This window comes from Chrysemys picta, chromosome 7, assembly GCF_011386835.1.
Source record: "Chrysemys picta bellii isolate R12L10 chromosome 7, ASM1138683v2, whole genome shotgun sequence".
Taxonomy (NCBI): Eukaryota; Metazoa; Chordata; order Testudines; family Emydidae; genus Chrysemys; species Chrysemys picta.
The window spans coordinates 121,559,867-121,586,304 of NC_088797.1; the positions used below are offsets into that span (position 1 = coordinate 121,559,867).

Genomic DNA, 26,438 nt, shown 5'->3' on the forward strand with positions numbered 1-26,438 from the left:
AACGTGCAGACCAATAAATGAAAACACAAAACCAAATGAGATTACAGATAAATTAAATATAGGCCCAGATCCTCAGCTGGTGTAATTTGGTTTAGCTCCAATGAAATCAATGAAGATATGTGAATTTATACCACTTGAGAATCTTTCTTATTAAATCCATGTGCAAAGAGGTATTTAAGGTCTTCATATAATATATTAAATCACATTCAAATTTCAAGGAACATTTCAACCATCTCTAGTTGTAGATGGTGGCAAGATATGGGCTCATGAGGTATAAATTGGCTTAGATCTAAAATAAGTAAAATCCATTTATTCATGTTAACAGTTGATAGGATTTAGATTCGGTGCCTAGCTCCCTTATGCAAATGAGATCCAGGCCTTGTCTACACAACTCAGTTTTGTGAACAAAAGTCCGCTTTCATCGACAAAACAATGGAGGTTTACACACAATACTCCTCCTGCCGATGTAACTCTCCTGCCACGCCAACATAATAAAACCACATCAATGAGCAGCATTGACCTTTTGGTGACAAAGTTAGAGCGACGCAGTGTCCGTGTAGACACTGCACTTGCTTATGTCCCCCTAAGCGGCCTCCTGGAGGTGTCCCACAATGCCCATCATGACTGGTCTGATAAGCAGTTTCTACTCCACCGCCCTGCAGCCAGGTTCACGAGCATGCACCCCTCCCTCTTTAAAGCCCCAGACAATTTTGAAATTCTACTTCCTGTTTTCTCGGCACGGACAGCTCACATTGCATCTTCCCAGCTGACCATGCCGGCTTTCTGCAGTAAATGCGCTCCTGCCTCGAGTACCCAGAAGTTGCTGGATCTGTTGGGTCTGTGAGGAGAGAAGACTGTGCAGTCACAGCTCTGATCCAGCCATAGGAACTTTGACATCTACAAGCAGATTGCTCATGGCATGGATGAGAAAGGGCACAATAGGGACATGCAGCAGTGCTGTGCTAAGATCAAGGAGCTGATGTAACCTTACCAAAAGGCAAGGGAGGCCAACCATCACCCTGGTGTGGCACCAAAAACATGACACTTCTACAAAGAGCTGCATGACGTTCTCAGATGCGACCTCACCACTGCCAGAAGCCCCGTGGATACTTTGGGGGGACTCCATTCAGCAGCCAGCAGAGTCAACCCTGAGGACAAAGTGGTGGACAAGGAGGTCTAATTGGAGGACGATGTGAGACAAGCAACAGGCTCTTCCATTGGTGGTGAGCCAGGACCTCTTTTTGACTATGGAATCCCAGCTGTCCGGCTGTGGTGTGCATGAAGCAGGAGAGGGGAGCTCTGGTAAGTACTCATTTTGCTTTGATAGTGCACGGTGACATGAAGTAGAGGCGTCCTTTATTTTGTTACATGGTGCACGTGGGAGAAGGGATCAAAATTAACAACACTAGGTACTGTTTGCATCTGCTTCACATTTCCCAGTGCAGCAATTCAGTGGGAATGTGTGTTAATGCACACCGAGATCTCCCGGGAATCCTCCATAGAGATCTCTAGGAAACTTTCCTGCAGATATTCTGCAATCCTTCACCGAAGGTTCCTTGGCAGAGCTGCTTTGTTCCTCCCCCATTGTAGGAAACTTTGCCACGCCACTCAGCAATTACTTCTGCAGGAACCAAAGCAGCACACAGGCGAGCTGTATGTGGATCCGATCTGAAGCCACATGCATGCAGGAGATGCACCCTTGCATCTTCAGTGACTCTCAGGAGCGTGATTTCAACTTTGATCGCCCCTGCCTGTGGAAAACGGTGTCAGTGTTCAGAATAGTGTACCTAGGAACTTGTAGTAATCCCCATCTGAAACCACTCAGACCCTTTGTCCCATCTTGCACCATCCTTCCCCCTCCCATGGGCCGAACTCACCATGTGTAGTGCTTTGGCTGTGCTGCATGCTTGCTAAGGGAAAGTGAGAAATGGGTGAATGTAACATCTATGATTCGAGACTGTGAGTGCACACACAATACAGACTCTGTGTATTGTTTCTTCTCCGCCTGCAGATCTGCCCTTGGGGGCCAGCTCCTACATATCAGCAAAGTGTTGCAATCATCAGATAGTGAGCACAGATCATAAAGAGAGACAATACATGAAAAACTAGAAGTGGATAGCCAAGAAAGGAGATAGAGGAGGAGTAGATAATAGAAGATAAGGACTGGATGATAAAGCTCATGGAGGACCAAACAGAGATGCTGAGGTCCCTGATTGTGCTGCAGGTGGAACATATGTCTGCCAACTCCCTTAGCAATCCATACAGAACTGCCTTCCTTGCCCTCCCCAAACTCTCCACACATTCCTCTCATGTTCCTGGCCCATTGCAGTACCCCTTGCACTCCACCCCTAGGGACATTTTCCATAATGACAGCAGAACTTACAGCTGTCAGATCTTCACTTCAAAGAGTGCTGCTCACTGTCATGTCCCTTGTAAGAAATGTTAATCTGTTTATTGCTGTTTAATAAAAATGTAGTCTTACAAAGACAGTGATTCTTTATTTGTGGCCTACACTGGAGGGTTGCAACAGAAATTCATACACAGTGGCCATTGGCACATTTGCAGACTACAATTAATGTCAGGCAGGAATCATTCCAGGAGTCATTTACGATGGCAGGTAAACAATTCCTGGCTCAATTCATTATAGAAAACACATTACTGGGGCTTGTTGTCAAAATGCTGCTTCAAACCTTCCCTGATTTGAATACCCCCCCCCCCCCCAATCAAACCCCTCTAATAGCCCTGGTGTCTGGCTGCTCCAAAATCAGCTGCCAGGTGATCCACCTCAGTGCTCTACCCCTGGGGAAAGTTTTCCCCCTTGGCTTCACAGATGTTATGCAGAGCATTGCAGGCTGCTGTGACCATGGAAATATTTTCCCCATTGAGGTCTAACCTGCCAAAAAGGCAGCACCAGCGACCCTTTAATCGGCTAAACGTACATCCTATAGTCATTCTGCACCTGCTGAGCCTGTTGTTGAAGCGCTCCTTGCTGCAGTCAAGGTTTCCGGTGTATGGCTTCATGAGCCATGGAAAGAAGGGATATGCTGGGTCTCCCAGGATCACTACGGGCATTTCCACACACCCTGTTGAAATCTTCTGGTCTGGAAAGAAAGCCCTTGCTTGTAGCTTTCTATGCAGGCCAGTGTTCCTAAAGATATGTGCATCATGCACCTTCCCTGATCACCCTGCATTGATGTCAGTGAAAGTAGCCCTTTCTGTTGACGTACTCTGTCGCAAGATGGCCTGGGGCCAAAATTGGGATATGTACGCCATCTATCGCCCTGCTACAGTTAGGGAATCCCTTTGCTACAAAGCCATCCATTATTTTCTACACGTTGCGCAAAGTCACGGTCTTTTGTAGCCGGAGGCGATAAATGGCCCTGCACAGTTATATCATTGCAACCCCCACAGTGGACTTCCCAACTCCAAACTGATTCATGACTGACCGGTAACAGTCTGGAGTTGCCAGCTTCCACACAGCAATCGCCGCTCACTTTCCCACTGTTAGGGCAGCTCTCATTTTGGTGTCCTGGCGCCGCAGGGTGGACGTGAGCTTCGCACAGACTTCAAGGAAATTCTGAAGCCACTCCTCATCGTCCCATACCTGCCTCACAATGCGATCCCACCACTCAGTGCTTGTTTCCCAAGCCCAGTAGCAGCAGTCTACCATGTACTGCTACTCCATGAATGCCAACATCAATCTTGAATTGTTTCTTTCCACGGCACACAGCAGGGCAGTCACCATGGCTTCCTGTTCAGATTTGCAGCTCAGGAAGTACTGCAGGATCAGCTGCATTGTGCTCATAATGCTTATCACAGGACTGGTGAGCAGTGGCAAGATCCATGCTTTCAGGCAGAGTTTACTGGAGCAGTTGGAAAATGGTGCGAAATAGAGTTGGAAGCCTTTGGAATTATGGGATGGAGAAAACCGCGTCATGGGGTGGTGACCCTGCCCCCATGATGCACTGCGGTCTATTCCCAGAACTGCTAGCCGGAGAAGGTGGTGATTTTAATAGTGAGATAGCTACCCACAGTGCACTGCTCTTTCTGTTGGCGCTAGAGTACCAGCTGTGGACATGCTCCACTGACACAGGGAGCGTTGTGTGAACATGCCCAAGCGATGTAATTACAATGGTTTATGATCGTTGATGTAACTTAAGTCGACTTAACTGTGTAGTGTAAATATATCCTAAGGCTAAGTCAGCTAGGTGTTGCAACGCTGAGTCCCGCTGAGTCTTAGCCTATCCAGCACTTCAGTTCCCTGTCTAGAAAACGGAGGTAATAGATTCCAAGGCCAGAGAGGACCATTGTGGTCTTCTAGTCAGACTGCTTATATAAGAGGGACAAGGTGGGTAGGATAACACAGGCCAGAAAACATCACCAAAATAATTCCTAGAGCCTATCTTTTAGAAAAACATCCAGTCTTGACTTAAAAGTTGTCAGTGATGGAGAAGCCACCTTGACCTTTATGGATTGTGAGGTTATCAAATATTACAGTACTGAGGGCCATGTATGTTCTGTAATACATTGGGGGAGAGGGCTAGTTCAGTGGTTTGAGCATTGGCCTGCTAAACCCAGGGTTGTGAGTTTAATCCTTAAGGGAGCAATTCGGGGCGAAAATCTGTCTGGGGATTGGTCCTGCTTTGAGCAGGGGGTTGGACTAGATGATCTCCTGAGGTCCCTTCCAACCCAGATATTCTATGATTCTAGATAGACAATGAAAGAAGAATGTGAAACGATAGAGAAAAAGTAAGGATGAGGTTATTGCCTCATCAACAAGAATAAAATTCAGAATTTTTTTTTAATTCAGTTTGTACTCAATAGACATTTTGCCTGAGCAGGAGCAAAATAAAAACACGGTGACAAATCAACATTTGCCCCTTAGATGGAAATTTAGATCAAAACTGATCAGAGATTCTTTTTCTATTTGTGGCTTGAAAAATTGAAGAACATTATATCATTTCAATCTAATAACGAAAATTGCCTGTAATCGGACTGAAATGCTTGCCAAAGAAAATAAAATGTCATCTCCTAAGAGACTACATGGATGAGCCTGTCATAACAGCCCTGGGAGAGGAAAAGCTTATATTACAACATGGCAGTAAGATGCTGTGCAATTTTTTTCATGAAAGCACCGTACATGATAAATGGGGGGAAATATCCCTGTGTCCCGTCTGGATAAAAATCAAGCCTAGCCCCCAGATATTCTTCTCTTCCTTTTGGTCCACCATTCCTTTTGGTCCACTCCAAAATGGCATCTCAGTAGAATACATTTGACAAAGTACCCTATAGGGAAAAACATTTTATTTCAGCCTGTTCACTGAAGGTCATTAATGCTGCCCAAACTCCTACCAGATTTAATTCAACATCTCACGCTACTTCATGGTTAAACCATTTATTTTGTGCCATTGGCTGAAATGGAATTACCTTGAACACTAATGAGATGTTCCACAACCAATGTCAGGAGACTCTGTAATAACTCTCCAGTTACCATGTCACCATTTGGCACGTTGGGAACCAAGGTGAATAAATGAATATTATAGAAGCTCAGATGCTGGCAAATGAGGAGGATCTCAATGCCCTATATAGATGCAACTCTCTATGGGCTTAATCCCAGTCAATCCCACCAAACACAATGGGAGCTTTTGCCATTGGCTTCCAGGGAACCAAGAACAGGCCCTAAGAACACACAAAACATTCCCTGCATTTTGTGCAGGTATAACTAGAAGTTGTGATGTGAATTTAGTGAAAGACCAGATACAATGAAAAGTGATGCATATTTCCTCCATTTAAAACAATTCCATCAAGCTTTTCTTTTTATTCCTCTCAGTTCAAACACCCTGTTGCTGGTGCACTGTTACCACAACTGGAGATTTCTGAGATGTGACAATAATAATAGTGCTCAATGTTTTGTTGTCACAATCTAGAGAAGCTGTAGAATGAGAGGCAGACAAGAGTGGAGAAAAGTCTTGGTGATTCCAGCTCTCTTAATTTTATTAGACAACCATCTATTTATCCATGGAAAGCCTACATCCCTTTTTCACTAGTGACTGAATAAAGATGTTTGTTAAGGGGCCTCCATTCTTTCCTGCTTAATAAAAGGAAACTTGTCTGATTTTTTTTCACATGCATCTAAAATTTTCCACTTTTTAAACACAAAATCCTGAAAATGGAAAATTGAAATATTTCGATTTTCAAATCAAAACCAAAATGTTTTCCTCCTTCCTTTCCCTTGTCATAATCTTTTTCTTTTATTTCCCCATTCTCTTCATCCTTTCTTCCTCCCCCCCTTTTCTATTTTGCAACTGAGAAAGGAAGGGGAAAGGAAAAGGGGAGAGAAGGGGGGAAATGCCTTTTTTTGGCTTTTATCTATTTTCAACTGATATTTCAAAATGTTTAAAAGAACTTACCATGTTTGAAACAGCTCTAGTTAATGTAGGTATCTTCTAAACATCCCTGTTAGGTATTATACCAGTCTGTAAAATGCGGGAACTGAGGCAGAGAGATATTAAATGAGTTGCCCAAGGTCATACAAGCTGAAAATAGAAGCCAGGTCTGTTTATTCCCTGTTCTGTACTGTAACAATACTCCTTCTGTTCAACTGGAAGATTTAAAATTATAGAATCATAGGACTGTAAGGGACCTCGAGAGGTCATCTAGCCCAGTCCCCTGCTCTCAAGGCAGGACTAAGTATTATCTAGAATATCCTTGACAGGTGTTTGTCTAACCTGCCCTTAAATCTCCACTGATGGAGATTCCATAACCTCCCTAGGCAATTTATTCCAGTGCTTAACCACCCAGACATTTAGGAAGCTTTTCCTAATGTCCAACCTAAATCACCCTTGCTGCAATTTAAGTCCCTTGCTTATTGTTCTATCCTCAGAGGTTGAGGAGAATAATGTTTCACCCTCCTCCTTGTAACAGCCTTTTACATACTTGAAAACTGTTATGTTGCCTCTGTTTTCTCTTCTCCAGATTAAACAAACCCATTTTTTTTCAGACTTCCCTCATAGGTCATGTTTTCTAGACCTTTAATCATTTTTGTTACTCTTCTCTGGACTTTCTTCAATTTGTCCACATCTTTCATAAAATGTAGCGCCCAGACTGGACACCATACTCCAGTTGAAGCCTGATCAGCATGTAATAGAACAAAAAAATTACTTCTCATGTCTTGCTTACAACACTCCTACTAATACATCCCAGAATGATGTTTGCTTTTTTTGCAATAGCGTTACACTGTTGACTCATATTTAGCTTGTGGTCCACTATGACCTCCAGATCCCTTTCCGCAGTACTTCTTCCTAGACAGTCATTTCCCATTTTGTATGTGTGCAACTGATTGTTCCTTCCTAAGTGTAGTGCTTTGCATTTGTCCTTATTGAATTTCATCCTATTTACTTCAGACCATTTCTCCAGTTTGTCCAGATCATTTTAAATTTTAATCCTATCCTCCAAAGCACTTGCAACCCTTCTCAGCTCAGTATTGTCCATGAACATTATAAGTGTACTCTCTAGGCCATTATCTAAATCATTGATGAAGACATTGGACAGAACCAGAACCAGAACTGATTCCTGTGGGACTCCACTCAATATGCCCTTCCAACTTGACTTTAACCATTGATAACTACTCTCTGGGAACTGTTTTCCAACCAGTTATACATCCACCTTATAGTAGCTCCATCTAGGTTATATTTCCCTAATTCATCTCCTGTCCTTCTCAAATTCTCCCTTCTCCTCCCTGGCAGAAGCAGTGCTATGCTCTTCTCCTTTCCCAGAGTCACTAATTCCTCTTTAAGGAGGGTCAAAACATTGGTAAGCAAGCATAAAAGCTGTTCTTTGCTGTCTCAGATGTATCTTCAAGTCCAGTGGCAATAGTAAGAACTCTCAGAAGACATGCCTGGCTACGTTCCTCTTCTCTTCCACGGGAAACAAAATCTAAAGTTGAGGACTTTCATTTTTTCCAATAATCCATTGGTTTTTGAACTACACAGGCAATTGCCTCCAAAAGGAAAGAGACAAGATCTACGTCCAGATCCCGGAGTCTTTTGCAGACTTTCAAAAGGAGATTTTCTAGATCTCTTCAGATTCCAAAGACAGTATAACCCACCTTATTCTTCTTCATTCAGCAAAAGAAGACATCACTACCAATACCAACAACAACAACAATCTTTTGCTTCTCAGTCATACAAGAAATGGCCATTCAAGCCCAAATGAAGCAAAATAATTGGCCTACCACTGCTTCTTTGCTTGCAGTGAGACTGCAGGTTTTCAGTGGTGTTTGAGAGCCGCAAAGCAAAGTTAGATCCTGTTTTCCTTACATTTGGAGACCTTTTAAGTCAATGTTAGAGTGAGTGGCTAAAGATCGCCACAGACAGATAGGTGTTGCATACTATAAAGAATGGTTATACCAGCCAGTCTGATACACTTCCTCCAAATCAACCTTCCTCTCCCTCTCTTTTCAGGAACCCCACTCATGGGACATTGTTAAGATCAGAGATCAGTTCTCTGCAAATGGAGAGAGCAATAGAGAAGGTTCTAATAAATCTCAGGAATCAAGGGTTCTGCACCTGCTATTTTCTAATTCCAAAGAAAGATGGAGATCTTCGTCCAGTCTTAAATCTAAGGAACCTAAACAAGTACGTCTGAAAGATGCATTTTGGAATATTAACCCTAGGATCCTTTATTCCTTCCCTATCCTTTCTAGATTGGTTTATTCTTGATCTCAAAGAAGCTTACTTTCATATTTCAATAAGACCATCATACAGGAAGTACCTTCCTTTTGCTGTAAGGCAGGATCATTTCCAATACAGAGTCTTCCCCTTTGTCCTCTCCTGGGCACCCAAAGTCTTTACAAAATGTCTATCTGGAGTAGCAGCGTTCTTCAAGAGATGAGGGGTTTCTGTCTTTCTATAGTTTGATGACTGGCTCCTAATAGCAACCTCAGAGGATGAGCTGGAAGAGCTCACAATATTTGCATGCCCTCTATTCTGAAATTTAGGTTTCTTTAATAAAATGAAAGAAATAATTACCGACCCCATCACAGAAAATCCTATTCACAGGAGCTCTTCTCGGTTCCCAAAGAGCAAAAGCTTACATTCTGAGGGAGCATTCCCTGAAGATAAAGTGTACCTTTCAATCTTTGCTGCTGAATCCATCTCAGAGAGTAATGTTTTTTTTCTATCACTAATGGGTATGATGGTACATATTTCACAGTTTATGCAAGGTTTAGGATGAAACTGCCCCAGCACTGGTTACACTGGTCTACAATTTTTGAGAAGTCGTCTGCTTCAGAGATAAAATGTGCTATTTATTTTGTATTTTGATATGCTGAATTCAAATATGACAATTAAAACAACTGGCTACTGTTTCTAAGATATTTAAGTTTTTACATTTTATGTCTATGTATATTGTGTAGATAGTAGAGTTTTAATCATAAATTGTAAACCTAGGTCTTTTCATGTGTTTATGGTTGCTTTACATGATAATATTTCACCTGTCCTGTTTATGTAACACTTTAAAAATCCGCAAAAGGGTTATCTAAATAAAATTTATTATGAAACAAAAGGCAAAAAACTATTCTGTACATAGTTTAGTCCTATTCAGTGTCTACTCGGCGCTTCTTGGCTTGTCTTTTATATTCATTAAATAGAGCATCTCTTGTCACTGTCCAGCAATAGTCTGCAAGCATTGATGGGCTCCATTTGCCCTGATAGCGTTTCTCCATTGTTGCAATATCTCTCGCCGTGCTCGTCGCTCACTGCTTCGCAGTTTGGTGGAAAAAAATCTAGATGAGAGTGCAAAAAATGTATCTTTAGTGACATGTTGCAACCAAGGTTTTTGTATGCCTTGAGGAGGTTTTCCACCAACAACCTGTAGTTGTCTGCCTTGTTGTTTCCGAGAAAATGTATTGCCACTAACTGGAAGGCTTTCCATGCCATCTTTACCTTGCCATGCAGTGCATGGTCAAATGCATCATCTCGAAGAAGTTTTGTCAATGGCCTTGACAAAGTTCTTCATCAGCCCCAGCTTGATGTGTAAGGGTGGTAACAAAATCTTCTTTGATTCAACAAGTGGTGGATGCTGAACACTTTTCCTCCCAGGCTCCAATGACTGTCGGAGTGGCCAGTCTTTCTTGATGTAGTGGCAATCTCTTGCACGACTATCCCATTCACAGAGAAAACAGCAGTACCTTGTGTATCCAGTCTGCAGACCAAGCAAGAGAGCAACAACCTTCAAATCGCCACAAAGCTGCCACTGATGTTGGTCATAGTTTATGCACCTCAAAAGTTGTTTCATGTTGTCATAGGTTTCCTTCAGATGGACTGCATGACCAACTGGAATTGATGGCAAAACATTGCCATTATGCAGTAAAACAGCTTTACGACTCGTCTTCGATGAATCAATGAACAGTCTCCACTCATCTGGATTGTGAACGATATTGAGGGCTGCCATCACACCATCGATGTTGTTGCAGGCTACAAGATCACCTTCCATGAAGAAGAATGGGACAAGATCCTTTTGACGGTCACGGAACATGGAAACCCTAACATCACCTGCCAGGAGATTCCACTGCTGTAGTCTGGAGCCCAACAGCTCTGCCTTACTCTTGGGTAGTTCCAAATCCCTGACAAGGTCATTCAGTTCACCTTGTGTTATGAAATGTGGTTCAGAGGAGGAGGATGGGAGAAAATGTGGGTCCTGTGACATTGATGGTTCAGGACCAGAAGTTTCATCCTCTTCCTCTTCCTCATCTGACTCAAGTGAGAATGCTTCTGGTGCATCAGGAACCGGCAGTCCTTCTCCGTGGGGTACTGGGTGTATAGCTGATGGAATGTTTGGATAATGCACAGTCCACTTTTGCTTCTTTGACACACCTTTTCCAACTGGAGGCACCATGCAGAAGTAACAATTGATGGTATGAACTGTTGGCTCTCTCCAAATCATTGGCACTGCAAAAGGCATAGATTTCCTTTTCCTGTTCAACCACTGGCGAAGATTTGTTGCACAAGTGTTGCAGCATATGTGTGGGGCCCACCTCTTCTCCTCATCTCCAATTTTGCAGCCAAAATAAAGGTGATAGGCTTTCTTAACCATAGTGGTTATACTGCACTTTTGTGATGCAAAAGTCACTTCACCACAAGCATAGCAGAAGTTATCTGCACTGTTCACATAAGTACGAAGCATCTCTGCTCACTTTGGCTAAACAGAACTGTGTCCCTTTGCAAAATCAAACACTGACAAATAAGAGAGCACGACACTGTATGATTTCTAGAGCTGATATAGGGCAATTTGTTCAGCAGAGTGATGTAAGCTTCGTTATGATTGCATCATCCATGACTTCTAGGAATAACATGATGCAATTCATATAATGTATGACGCAATACCAGCTTCAGATTGCATCATTCATTGTTTTGCCTAAAAAGCAAGTACTGTCCAAACCCAGTCATAGATTTATTCATAGATCCAGCCAAAGATGTATTTTAGTCATTTCTGGTTTAAATTGAGATCCCTTCCCTTTATAACTCACTTATCCTCCGCCATTCCCAAGTCAAGGGTCGTATATACTGACTCAATAGCATATCTTGAAAACTAGAGCCAATCAACAATTTTAAGCATCATTTTCGTTCTTAGTGACCCAGAATTAGTAAAGTTTGACGACATTTATTTCAGAAGCATTTTGGCTGTAGAGCAGTGTTATCAAAGAACATCAGACTGTCGGTACACAGTAGGGATATGATAATTACAGTTCCCAGGCAAATCCAAAGTTTCATCTGGTGGTGGATGTTCTGAGACGGGTGTTATCCAGTCCTGTCTATGATAATCACAACAGGCTCTGCAAACACAGGCTAGGGTGCCCATCTCGAGAAGTTTGTAACAAGGGGACTCTGGGGTCGACAGGAAGGTTGTGTCCGTAGCAGCGTTCTGGAATCAAGAGCAGTTTGTTTGGCACTCAGGTCATTTCTCCCCCAGATTCAAGGGTCGGTGGTTCAAGTGGCCACAGACAATATGACAGCAATGTACTATGTAAACAGATAAGGGGAAGCCCGATCACCACAACTTTGCAAGGAGGCAATGAAACTTTGGGACTGGTGCAAAGCCCAAAAGGTGAGTCCAATAGCTTTACATCAGCTGGATCCCTCAACCAGAACTAAGCAGGGAATCCACACAGAGGCACAAATGGTCTTTGAAAGACTCTGTAATCAGAGACATCTTTGCTCTTTGAGGTATAGATAGAGATACCAAAGATAGATCTATTTGCAATACGATTCAACAGGAAATGCTATTATTTTTGTTTCAGAGTGGGAGTGGATGCTCAATTTCTGTGTGATGGGCTGCCTGTCTCACACTGGGCTCTAAGGGGTTAATAGAGTTGTAGGGAGGCTGCGAAGGAGGTAGCCAATCAGAGAAGGGCTGAGAGGAGCAAAAATCAGGGCCAGGCAGGCCCATATAGGAAGAGCTGCAGGGCAGAACAGGTTCAGTAGCTGCCTGGAGCTTGAGGAGGGAAGATCAGGCTCCTAGCAGGAGGAAGGAGTACCAGCAGGGACTGGGGAAGCTAGAGAGGACTCCTGGCTACATAGTAAGACTGGCAAGGTGAAGCCCTGAGGTAAGGACAAAGAAGGTGATGGAGGCCATGGGGAAGTGCCCCAGGGAAATGAACTGAAGAGTCAGAGGGGATGCAACAGGTGGTGGCCATCTACAGAGCCCCTGGGCTGGGACCCAGAGTATTGGGCGGGCCTGGATTCCCCCGGCCCCACTCACCACTGAGGAAGTGGCTGGACTAAGGGATGGCGATACTGTCCCCTGGAAGTGGGGAGCACAGTGTGTGGCATAGCCGGAGGGCTGTGTCGTGAAGGGGACACTGCGTTCCTGGAAGCGACATGGGTCCGGGAACTGAAGTGATGGAGTTGAGATGCCACCAGCAGAGGATGCACCGGCTAGGAGAGCTAATTCACAGAACAGCCAGCAGAAGACACCGCAGTGGTGAGTGAACCCTGTCACACTCTGGCAGATGTGTTCCTCCTTGGGTGGGATGCAGAACTAACATATGCATTCTCACCATTTCCTCTGATGTTGAAGGTTGTGAGAAAAATTAGGACTGGTCTTGGCCAGAATGATACCGATTACCCCAGCTTGGCTGTGACAGTCGTAGTTCATGGGTTTGCTCCTGCTTTCCAAAAGGAACTAGAGATTCTTGCCAGTATCAACAGACCTTCTGAAACAACAATAAGGGACAGTTTACCATCCTGATCCATTGTCATTGCATCTGACAACATGGGCAATCAGTCTCTAACAGAGTTGGAGAGGTCTTTCTCTATGGATATTCAACATGTTCTTCTTAATGCCAGAGGAAAATCAACTAGAAAATATTATGAATTAAAATGGAAATGGTTTTCACTACAGATATCTGATAGAAGATAGATCCTGTGTCAGCCCCTATTCAATCTCTATTAGACTTTGTGTTATAGTTAAAGCATAAAGGTTTCTCTGTTGCTTTGCTGAAGGTACATCTTACATGCAATAGCAGCTTCTCATATACAAATAGATGGTAAATCGGTATTCTTGCAGGAGGTTATTAAGTTTTTAAAAAACAGGAGTACTTGTGGCACCTTAGAGACTAACAAATTTATTAGAGCATAAGCTTTCGTGGACTACAGCCCACTTCTTCGGATGCATATAGAATGGAACATATATTGAGGAGATATATATACACACATACAGAGAGCATAAACAGGTGGGAGGCCTCTCAGAGTTGGTAAGACAACTCCCACCTGTTTATGCTCTCTGTATGTGTGTATATATATCTCCTCAATATATGTTCCATTCTATATGCATCCGAAGAAGTGGGCTGTAGTCCACGAAAGCTTATGCTCTAATAAATTTGTTAGTCTCTAAGGTGCCACAAGTCCTCCTGTTCTTCTTTTTGCGGATACAGACTAACACGGCTGCTACTCTGAAACCTAAGTTTTTAAAGAGTTACTAAATGTGTACCCCACCCCCGATGAGAGATCCTGTGGCACCATGACACTTAAATTTACTGCTGTCACAGCTTATGTCTCCACCATTTGAGCCCTTATCTTCGTGTTCCTTATTTCATCTATCAATTAAGACTGCCTTTATTATAGCAATAACATCAGCTAGGAGGATTAGTGAACTTCATGCTTTAATGGTTGACCCTTCATTTTATAAGGACAAAGAAGTTCTTCAGCCACATCCTAGATTCATTCCAAAAGTCACCTCAAATTTCCTTATCAATCAGTCCATCACATTGCCAGTGTTTTTTTCACACACACACACACACACACACCCGACCTCGTTCGAATAAGGGGAGAATCAGAGCTATATTATCTGGATACAAAAAGAGTTTTATCCTATTTGGATAGGACTAAAGACTTTAGATTGTCACTTAAATTGTTTGTTTCATATGCTGGTAACTGTAAAGGAAATCCTATTTCCACACAAACATTATCAAGATGAATCAGAGAGTGTATAATGGAAATTTACAAGCATGCTTGACAATTTTTCCTCCCCCGCTCCCCCCCTGACCCCCATCTGACTGTCGACTCCATTAGAGAGATTGCAGCCTTGGTGGCATGTTTGAAACACGTTCCAATAATAGAAATTTTTAGAGCAGCCACATGGCATTCAATAGACACGTTTCCAAGCCATTATTTGTTAGATATCGCAACTAGCTCAGAGGCACAGATTGGTAGATTGATGTCACAGTCCTTGTTCAGCTAGTGCTCCTTACCCACCAGCCAACTCAATATGCATACTGTTTTCTAAACTCTCACAAGAGTGGGAATATGCAGAGCCCATCTTGAAGAACCTCGCTTACAGGTAAGTAACTTTCATTTCTCCGTTACACGTGGCTGTAAGTTCAGTACCCTTTGCAAGCATAAATTCAGGATGAAAGTAAAAAATGCAACGACCCCCAAACCTTCATTATCTGATATCACCTAAAGGAGGTAGACCCTGAGTTACGTGTCTCAGTCAACTGTAGGTAACTGTTTGTAGCTGCATGCAGACACAATCACTATGTTTAGCTCATATGCAGGGCCGGCTCTAGGCACTAGCGCTCCAAGCATGTGCTTGGGGCAGCACTTAACAATGGGCGGCACTCCGGCTCCTTTTTATTGTTTTTCCTTGGGGCGCAAAAAGCCGGGAGCCGGCCCTGAGCGGAGGTGAGCTGCGGCAGTGGGGAGCGCCGGGAGGGCCGTAAAAAGTAACCCTGGGAGAAGGGGGGGCAGAGGAACCGCTCCCCCCCCCAAGCTCACCTCCACTCCACTGCCGCCTTCTCCCCCTCCCTCCCAGGCTTGCCTGGGATGGGAGGGAGGGGTAGGAGGGGAAATGCCGCGTGCCCAGGGGAGGAGGCGGGGCCGGGGATTTGGGGAAGGGGTTGGAATGGGGCGGGGAAGGGGCGGAGTTGGGGCGGGGGGCGCAGAACATTTTTTTTTCTTGGGGCAGCAAAAAACTTGGAGCCGTCCCTGCTCATATGTATCATTTGCAACAGTCCATGCAAGTATTTTTTTCCCCTCTGAATACCACTGGCCTCTGCTATTGGAACTGTGATTGAATCTTCAGGGGCTGTCAGTGGTAGCAAGGCTTATTTCTGCTTCCTTTCAGTCAGGTCCCAAACACAGGCATGTTTTAGTTCCAGCATTTCAGAGATACTCTATTCAGTAGTGGGCAACAGTGTATACAGAGAATGACCTGTGCCTGAAATCCCCAAGAGCATAATTGTAAGTTAAGTGAGAGTAATTAAAGTATCATAACATATGGGACAGGTCTATAGAAAGATGGCTCCCCCTGTGAGCAAAATTCAGTTTCCCTGGGCAAAGAGCAAGCAAAGTAGGATTTGCACCGGGGACAAACAGAAGTCCGATTTCTCCTCCCCCCCCCCAGGAGGCAGGGCACTTGTGCGGTTGAGCTGCAACCCCTGCGCTGTAGTAGTGGCCACAACAGGCTGTACCCCATTAATGAGGAGTTTGTGACAAGTGCAGGCTCACAGTTTACAGAGCTCCTGGGAACCACCTCTGCCATTTCCCAGAACTCTTACAGCCCCTACCTATGCTCTCTGGTGGAGCTGGCCACTGGAGAGCTTGGATCTATAGCACACAAGAGGAATACATGCATAATCCGGGGTGTAGCCGCATAACCCCTCACTTCCCATCAGGGCCGGCTCCAGGCACCAGCGAAGGAAGCAGGTGCTTGGGGCGGCAAATGGAAAGGGGCAGCACGTCTGGGTCTTCGGCGGCAATTCGGCGGCAGGTCCCTCAGTCCCTCTCAGAGCGAAGGACCCACCGCCAAATTGCCGCCGGAGAATGAAGCGGCGTGGTAGAGCTGCCACCAAAGTGCTGCCGATCACGGCTTTATCTTTTTTTTTTTTTTTCCGCTTCGCCGCTTGGGGCAACAAAAAAGCTGGAGACGGCCCTGCTTCCCATAGCCTTTCCAAAGCCATGAACGGGCCTGGGGACTGTCACGCTCTCGTCCATCGGGCGTGCTGTTCATTTCCATTATAGTCAGAGTCTCCTGGCTGTCCACAGATTAGCCCTTTGACTTTGGAGGCACTGCCGCAGGAGCACTGGATGCCAGAGAACACTTCCAAAGCCGTACAGGTTGCAGTTCTGTTCCTTTGTTGACTGTGTTTATCCTCATAGTTTAATGTGATTCTTGCAGTTAAAAAAAAAAAAAAGAGGTCAGGAAGATACAGTGATTGTACTCTGTTTTGTCTCCAGTTATACAGTTCGGTTGAGTTTGGCAGAAGATGGCAGCTTCTCCAGGAGGGTGTCGCACCAAACAGGTTCTACTGGTAAGAAACAAAGTACATTTTTTGGTTTCACAAACACAGCTCCACCAGGTGTATGTGGAGGTGGTGGTGCTTTTGAATGAAGGCTCTGGGGCTGAGGAGGCGTTGCCAAAGGAGATAAACATTGTCATCACTCAGACCTTTTGCTCTTCAGTTTTAGTATTGAGGTTAACTTTTTGTCATTTTTGTCTTTTTGTCCGCGCTTGTACAGCGGCTTGCACAATGGCGTCCTGGTGAATGATTAGGGCTCCTACCCACCTCACTAGCACAAATAACAACAATTTGAGAAGTGGTTGTCATCTTCTTAGTGCTGACCGTTGCTTTCTGCCGTGCTATTGCATGTGCATTACTTATATGGCAGTGCAATTGTCACTCATGTATATGTTCCCCTCAGCACTCAGTCCACAGAGAATATGAATGTACTTCAACTCCCAGCTGGAAAATCCTGGGATTGTTGAAGTCAAGGGTAGTTTTCCCACTGACTTAAGCAGAGCCAGGCTTTCGCCCATAGTCCTTTAGCTCATGCTGTGTAGGCTCGTGCTTTTAGCTCAGGTTATCACTGGTTCAATCCCCAGTCGTGACCATGATGTTGGACATCATTACACGCTGCCATACAATATTTTTCTTCACTTCCAATCTTAAATCATTGTGCATTGTTGCCATGTTCTACTAAACAGGTGGCAAGTGTTCCAAGATTTCTAGTCCAATTTCAAGACCAAAGATATATGCATACATGTGGGATCAGTCATGCTGTATAAATGTTTCACCACTTCTCGGAATACTAATCTACTGCAAAACTGTGACGTAGGCAGGAGCCTGTGCCACAGAGTTTGAATTCAGAATTGGGTCCACCCATCCCCTAATTCAGGGGTGGCCATCCTGTGGCTCCGGAGCCCCATGCGACTCTTCAGAAGTTAATATCCGGCTCCTTGCATAGGCACCGACCCCAGGCTGGAGCTACAGGCGCCAACTTTCCAATGTGCCGGGGGGTTCACTGCTCAACCCCTGGCTCTGCCACGGGCCCTGCCCCCTCTCCACCCCTTCCTGCCCCCTCCCCTGAGCCTGCAGTGCCCTCCCTCCTGCCCTCTCCCTCTCAGAGCCTCCTGCATGTCATAGTATCATAGAATCTCAGGGTTGGAAGGGACCTCAGGAGGTCATCTAGTCCAACCCCCTGCTCAAAATGTCATGAAACAGCTGATCGGGAGGTGCAGGGAGGGAGGGGGAGGCGCTGATCGATGGGGCTGCTGGTGGGTGGGAGGCGCTGGGAGCTGGGAGGGGGAGGCTGATGGGGGGCTGCTGACATATTACTGTGGCTCTTTGGCAATGTACATTGGTCAATTCTGGCTCCTTCTCAGGCTCAGGTTGGCCACCCCTGCCCTAATTTAACAGGTCTTACCTGTCTTTGGTACTAATATGGTCCCCTTGCCATAGTATCTGGTCATCTCACAATCTTCATGCACTGAATGTCTTTAATGGATGTTTCAACTGAGGCTTTAGAATCAGTTTATTATAGAGACAACAGCCATCCTCGAGGGTCATATCTGGATCTGGGTCCAAACTTGCCTAAGATTTGGGATTGTTCAGCTCCTGTGGTTTTGTTCAGTGCAATTTCAAATCAGAGCCTTTTTAGTTGTATCCATCATTGCTTTATACATCAGTATTGTTACACTAATATTTCAATATCATTTTGACAGCAGGCAGGTCTCTCTACCGTGCATGCCCGAAATAATGCACTGTAATTGCACTGACACTAAAGTGCTTGTCACTAAATATCTCCTCACCTTCAGGCAACAAGCAATTAGTGTAACACAAACCTGTGTGAAAAGGAAAGCATGAGCACATTGGACTGAGCACGATAAGTTGCGCTGGTCTATTTTCCAGCACAGACGGCACTACAGGCCATATTCAGAGGTAGGTCTAAGCTATTGTATGGAGGCTGGACCCTGCTCTCACTTCCACTCCTATACAGCCGGAGTCACTCCCATCAGTTTCATAAGGAGGTAGTAGTTTAACTGAGAGCAGACTCTCCGAGGTCTGGTTTACATCATCTTACATATCACTTTTGAATCTGGCCCTTAGAAGGAGATTCTTTGTGGGATAGTGTAGCAGGGTGCTGGTGCAAAAGCAACTAATTAGCCCCTGCCCAGTCAAACTCCAATCAGGGGAAGCAGATTGGGGCTGATGGAAACGGGGCCGGCTCTAGGCACCAGCGTTCCAAGCACGTGCTTGGCGCGGCACTTCTGAAGGGGTGGCATTCTGGCCGTTTCGGGGTGGCTCTTTTCAAGGGATGGCACTCCGTTTTTTTTTTTTTTTTTACTTCGGCAGCGGCATTCCGTTTATTTATTATTTTTTTTTGCTTGGGGCGGCAAAAAACCCGGAGCCAGCCCTGGATGGAAAAGGCCTGATGCTGGCCTGAGGATTGGCAACACCTGCTGGCCTGACAAGCCAAGGGCTATAAAGGCTGGGAGGGAGCCAGAAGGCAGGGGGGCAGCCAGGGAGAAGTCAGTCAGTCAGGGAGGGAACTGGAGGTCTCCTAGCGGAAGGCTGGCTCTGCCTGGAAAGGAGGAGAGTAATCCTGTAAAACTTGTACATAGATGGACACTTGTGGTGGGATGAAGTTAAGTTAATAAAGACACTGGTGTTGCACAACCCTGAAGCCTCTCTGAGCCTTATTGGGGAGGGCAAGCGGGCCCCAGGAAGAGGGGTGTGTCATGAACCATGTTACAGATAGATACATTAATAAATAGTATAGCAACTGAATTGGGTCAGCAAAAATAGGACCCCTCTTTTACTCGCAAATTAGAAATGATCCCCTGCCAAAAAACAGATTTTGAACACTTCAGGGGAGTTGGGGTCCACTGTTTTGGTTCGAATCACAGTAGAAGTAAAGGACATGGGCCAAAATTTAGATCCAGATCCATATTTGAATTTTGTCAAAACCTCCCCAAAGTTTAGATCCAGGATTTTGGTTTGAACCTGTCTCTATTCCAAACCTTTCTCTTTCCCTTTAACCTGGACTTTGCTGAAACTTTTACAATCTAGAATTTCCACTCCCATTTTTTTAAAAAATTGTTCACTCATCTCTGCCCTTCTGGCTTCCAGACAGGACCAGAAGCTTCCATGATATCATAAGAACATCTTTTCCTATGTTTCCCATGGTATTTCTGGCCTGACAAAAGCAGAAAGAGCTGAGAACCTTGTAAGAAAGCATGTTTTTTGAGCTGTCCAGCTATATTGCTTGAATGAGCATCCACACTCTTGAATGCTTATTATCCATACTAAAATCCAAGCGTTTTGAAGTCTGCCTGTCATTAAGCACAAGAGAGATTGATCATATATTGAACTGATGGACACCAGCAATGAGAATAATGATGATAATGATTAATGTTCCTTTCCACAGAGATAAACCCTTGAAGTCCTCTGACGGTCTAGCAAAAAAGAGAAGTAAAATGAGGAATTTCAAAAGCACTGCAAAGCAAAGAATAACAAATACGATTAAAAACTGCTCCAATCACCTACCCGTCTTCCCACAAACACAAACTAAACAAGAAAACAAAAGTTGTTAGTGTCTCCTAGAATGGGACGTCTTTGATTTTTTTTTGGTCATTGATGCATGTTAAACTGTGATTCTGCTTTTTGAGAAACTAACACAGTTATAGAAAGGGGAGTTAGATTTTATTCTGGCTCACACATTCTAACCAGAATTGCTCACTAATTTCCATTGACTGGCCAAATTCTACCTTCAGAGTTCTGCATCCCCACTAGAAAAAAACTGGGATTATTGATGACAGTATATGACAATACTGAACCTGGTTTTCCATTGGCCTGCTTTCTGATTCAATCTTTTCCACCAGTGCAAAACCCTGCTGAAACAGTTTAGTGTAAATGACTCCACAAGGAGCAAGGCAACAGAGAGGCAAGCCCATGGGGTTTTGCACATGTGTAACCCAGAGCAGAACCTGTTCTGCAGAATCTTTATTGTTGGTGCTGACATGCAAGCCAGAAAGAACCCAGCTTGACTCTCAGATCCCAGTCTGTTTTTATGGGGCTGACAGCTAGTGAGAACCTATCTTTATTTTTTAATTATTTTAAACTGAGCAGATATGATCTGGAAATCACTGAAACATGATCAGCTCAAAACCCATGATGCTAATTTTACAGTTGCTCTTCAAAGCAGAAGTGCACTTTGAGAGATAACATTCCAGAGTTACAGTCCTTCAACAGAGAAAATATTGGGTGAGATCCTCACCCTACTCTAGTCCCTTTACACTGGGCAAAAGGGCTCGAGCGATGCAAGGCAGCCTTAAAAGCACTGGTTCAGGTTGAAGGAGGATTCCCTTTGAGCAGGAACCACAGAAGACCGTGGTAAGCCTATGTTCCAAGGATCCCATTGTAGCCCAGGGGTAGGAGGTGAGCCAGGGACTGGGCTGGGAGTGGGAGGAACATGTGGAGCTACATCACACAGTGCTACGGAGATTGTGGAGCATCCTGGGGAGATGGCGTAATTCAGATTGGTCCCTGGGGATGGTAAATTACTCCAGGATCTCTCCACCCTTTGGAATGGTCCAGGATCAGGAGGCCACAAAAGTGGCTTAAAGCCACCAGCCAGGGCTGTGAGGCAAAGCATTGAGTTTAACCCTGGGCCTTGGGCCCTTTCATGGTTGCATTTCTATACGCCATGCATTTATGTTTTATTTGACAAGAAAGAAACTTTCAGGAGGCTTTATAGGCTTTTAAAACACACTCTATTGCTAATCAGATCAAAGCTGAAATTCCTAATTGCTCAGTATTATATTTTAATTGCCATATGACCCTGCTATGGCCCTCACATAAATAGTCCTGGGGCACTTTAAGTCTTATGAATGAATTCACCGGGGGCTGCTAATGCTCCCGTAGAAAAAAATCTGACTGTAAATGTTACCAGAGAAACCACTGTCATCTTTCCCGCTGCCTTGTTTTTATATATGTTTGCAAGATCATTTTCTTTTTCTTATTTTTGGCTGCTACGTGAAAGTCCCCAGAGAAATTTAAACCACAGAAAAACCTTAAAATAATCTGCTGACACCTCCTGCAAAACTTTGAGAAAACATTCTATTTAGAGAGCATTCAGCTGCTTGTAGATCATATGAACTCTGTATTCCTGTGTTGACTCCCTTCTAATGAAAGAGGGATTTCCATAAAAACAGAATCTTTGATTCTTCAGGGCTTATCATTCCCCGTTTACTCCTTCACCTGCAGCTAAAAGTCATTCTCTGACATCCAGACTGGTTGCTGTGGGAGGGATTAGGATGCTACCTCAGGGTGGGAGATATCAGGTGTGGGGTACGCAGATGAACTCAAACCTTTACAACTAACAGGGGCCTGGGGCTTTCTCATCTGGCGAAAAGAGGGACAAGATTGACACTTCTCTCTCTCATAAGGGTGTTTTGAGGAAAACTTCATTAATACATGTGATGTGCTCTAACTGTGGTGATGTGCTAAGAACTGACATCTCCCATGATCACCACAGCCTGATGCAGTCCCTCAACAAGAGGGGAGAAAGTAGTGCATCGGAGAGCCCAACCCAGCCCATAGAATGGGAGCATAAGGCACTCAACTACAACTACTAGGAGGCACCGCAGCGCCATTTTGTATCAAAATATTGCAGTTTTTGGATGAAGTATTTCCATTTTCAATATTTTGCTGAAAAGCCATCAGGGTCAGGACTCGTTCATCAGAGCAATGCTGCATTGGCGGGTTTCTGGAGAGAGCGGCAATATTTACTGACGTGGTATCAAGGGGAAAGAAGGCTTGAAACCATGGTTGGTACAGCTGGGCAAACACTTCATTAAAATGTTTGAGAACATTAGTTCGAATAACCCGCCTGGATTCTCTTTGATGACATTTGTGACTTTTTGTAGACATTTTCTGCACACATTCATAGAAGTGTGTTTTTGTTGGTAAGAATGTTAGCGGAAAGTGAATGTTTCACAAATACAAATGTGAATGGGATTGGTGTAAAGTATCTGCAACAGCCATCTTGAAATCACGTTGATGTCCCTCTTCCTGTTTATAAAAGTTTGTCATCCAATCAGGGAGCAACAACAATATCTTGTTACTCGGACAGCCAATTACACCCTACCCATAATAGCAAACAGGTGACGACCTAGCCAAATAACAAACTGTAAGGCTAAAATATGTATGTATAAATTACTCATTGAAGGATACATTTTGATAATCTTATTCACATAAAGGAATAACTTACACCGCAAGTAGTTCCGTAGAAGTCAATGGGTTGGGTAGCATAATTAGAGATGATTGGAAAGGTTAAAAAAAATCATGAAAATGTGATTGATTTATTTATGGAAAAAATATATTTTTTTCAATTAAGTTTAATCATAATCTAACCCTGAATATTTTTGAGTGACTTATTAAATTGCACATATCGAAAGGTTGTAAGCAATTAGCACACAGCGGGGAGAAAGAGCTCAATTTGCCAATTATTTGTGCCCAGATACAACCATTAGCTTTATCAATATTAGTCATGTTTATTATTTGTATTATCTAGCACCTAGGGACCCCAGTCATGAACCAAGACTCTATTGTACTGGTTGCTGTACAAACAGAAGAACGGACAGTCCCTGCCCCAAAGACAATATGGTTAATTATATGTTTATTGTTCACTTTCATCAGAGCAATGCTGCAATGGCAGTTTCTGGAGAGAGCTGTAATATTTACTGACATGGTATCAAGGGGAAAGAAGGCATGAAACCATGGCAGGGTGCAACACAGAGAAGGAAACAGTCACTGCCTCAAGGAGATTAGACTTAATTAGAGAGAAAATAAATACAAACAATTAATCTGCTGGGTGGACATGACTGTTGTATCTCCAAGCAGAGTGGATATCCCCTTTTTGGTAATTTACACATGTCATCTAACATTGTCCTACAATACAATCCTGTTTATTTTTATACAACATGCTTAGCACTATGGGGTAGAGCTAGATGAAGACGCCCTTAGACTTTGGAGGAGGGGTTCCAAATCTGACCCCAGATCCATATTCGAAATGTCACAAATATCCCCTATCTTTAGAATAGATCCAGAGTTTACTTGAATTCTGGGTGTTTGAAATCCAGAACCATTTTTTTTTCAATTGCAGCTCGAGCTCATCTCTAGTGAAGACATATTGCCATCAAATGTTTCACAGAAAGAGTCAGTCATGGGTGAGGGGAAAAGAAAGTAATCACAAGTCTGGGTTCTGTAACAGGGAAAGTGACTCATTCAATTGGAGGGTGCAGAGGTGGCAGCTAGTTTCATATAGATAATACAGCACCAGAGTCATAGAACCCCCCGACCCCTAATAAGGAGAGCCCCCATGAAGGGCTGAGTGGAGTAGAAGGAGACTGCAAGAGGAGAAGAAGTCAACAGAAAAACAAGCGGACATAGGTCGGGGAAGGCGGGGAGTCCGTGGAGAGTTTTGACAATAAAAGGACGTTTTTAAACTGGATTCGGAGATGGATTAGAAGCCAAAGCAGATGGTGGATTGATATGGTCCTGCTTAGTTTGGAAATGGACCTTGGTTTGACTCCAATTTGACTGCTGCATGTAGCTGCAACTTTACCCAGATTATGAGAAAGAGAGACCAGTGGACAGACAGAGGGTGAGAGAGTTGTGCTTATATAGATGTATGAATAGGCAGATGGGGAGAGAGACCGACTGAGAGGTGAGTGGGTGGGTGGATGGAGGATGGGGTGTGTTTGGGATGATGGAAAACTTACCTCTTCTGGGGAAAAGCAAATGGAGCTCATCTTTAAAAATAAATTTCTTGCGTGAGTTATTTCAGAGGGAAAGAAACCGCAAATTATTGTAAAAGCCAGGATTCTGTTCACTAAAGAAGCCTCTGGAGGAGCTGAAAAGCAGCATCAAAAGCCTGCTAACAGCTTTTAAAAATTCCATTGTACCCAAGCGGTCGGAGCTCGTCTGGCAAACCGTTCCAGTGGCTCCTGTCAGCTTTTTGGCTGGGTGAAATCAGGTGGGCTGAGCCGGTTTGAATAGCGTCGTGTCTGGGTTATTTCCAAAAGCCGTTGGGCATCGCCAAACAAAACCTTTCAGTCACCGTGGGGCGACTGCGGGAGGCTGATGCAGAGGATGCCATTCAAAGTGCAGCACAACAGTGTGTCCAGAAAATCATCTGCTTGATGTGACTTCAAAGCCACAGCGGATGAGCTGAGCTGTACAGAACATTTAATTAAAAAGAGACACATTTAATAACTTAGACATAAAGCAAACATGCCCATGCCAGATGAAGGCTCGTGGGGCACCGAATGAAATCACTGGCTGGTGGGTAACAGCTAGTGGTTTTCTAAGGCAACCGATACGTATTTGTTCCCAAGTGGATTTTGGATTTGGAAGAAAATCCTTTGAAAGGTCAGAGCTCCGAGGCAGAAGCTTTTGTCCCGTTGCTGATAGTTTCAGGCAGGTCCAGGCTCCAGGGTAATAGAAGTAGATGGCAAATAGCACCTCGAGGTGGACAAGCGGTGCCCCCAGGTACCACTGTGCTTAGGGCACCTGAAAACAAGGTTCAACGTTCCCTTAAAACTTACTGCTGCCAGGGTGCATCCTACTGAAAAGTGCACAGGTAACATTCCAGGCCTCTGGCATCTTTTGCTTGCAAGCCAGTGATGTCCGTGTAACATCTCTGCCTCCTGATGTAACCAGGGAAGCATATGCTCCTGTTGGCAGTCTTCTCTGAATTAAGATGCTAAACGTATTTCAGTGTGTTCAGTGAAAATCTCTGATAATTCGAAGACCTCCAGTACACCCTGAGTCCCCGCCGTCCATCTGGAACTGGGCTGCCGGCATATCTAAGCTCAATCCTGTGATTTAGGACTTTATCCCTATTGTGTTTTGTGGGGACACTGATGCCATCCTGAAGAGGTGCAGATGAGGGAGCTCAAAGACACACACAGCCTATTCCTTATCCCATTGGGCCCATCGGATTTGCCATAATAATACTTAGCTCTTAGAGGGCTGTGTGCAAAGCCCACTGAAATCAATAGGAGGCTTTCTATTGACTTCAGTGTCATTAAAAAAGGCCCATAGAGCTCTTTTCATGTGTGGTACTCAAAATGCTTTCTCAAGGGAGTAAATATTTCTATCTCCATTTTACAGATAACGTGCTCAAAGGCACATAGTAGGTCTGGCAGACTCAGGACGTGAACCCAGGTCTCCTGACTGGGTCCAGTGCACTAATCACTGGAGCCCACTGAATCCCCAATAGCTGTGTATGCAGGAAGCCTGTCTTTGGCAGGAGCCAAGTCAAAATGCTTCAGAGCATCAGTCACTTAGTGTTGCCCCTACTTTTGCTGTTCATGGGCGGGGAACTTCGGGAGCCCAGCTGACGACTGGGTTGGCCCTGAAGTAATAATGCTTGCAATGGCATCCTCAGCTGGGTCATTGCACGTGTTCTTATTATTCATGTAACTGACCCTTCTTGGACTCGGACCCTCGGTGTTAGGAGTGGTGAGGTGAGGGATGGGGGAGGAGCGTCGTACTCTATTTGTGGGTAATCCTTGTACGTGGTGTAGAGGGTACTTTACCCATGCCAGCTGATTCATCTCGAGGGAAGGCTTGCAGTGATACTGGTGTGACA

General features: G+C 44.4%; 1 protein-coding gene across 4 annotated transcripts in view; it reads left to right on the top strand.

Moving 5' to 3' along the window:
- Positions 1 to 26,438, top strand: part of SORCS1 (sortilin related VPS10 domain containing receptor 1) — a 413,081-nt gene that overhangs the window by 266,157 nt on the left and 120,486 nt on the right. For all 4 annotated transcript variants that reach the window (XR_010589337.1, XM_024110965.3, XM_024110966.3 and 1 more), the window contains exon 5: positions 16,737 to 16,810. Coding sequence is in view for 3 of the 4 variants with exons in the window: in XM_024110965.3 (XP_023966733.2) it covers positions 16,737 to 16,810 (74 nt within the window). In the remaining variant the exon portion in view is untranslated. The remainder of the gene's footprint in view (positions 1 to 16,736; positions 16,811 to 26,438) is intronic.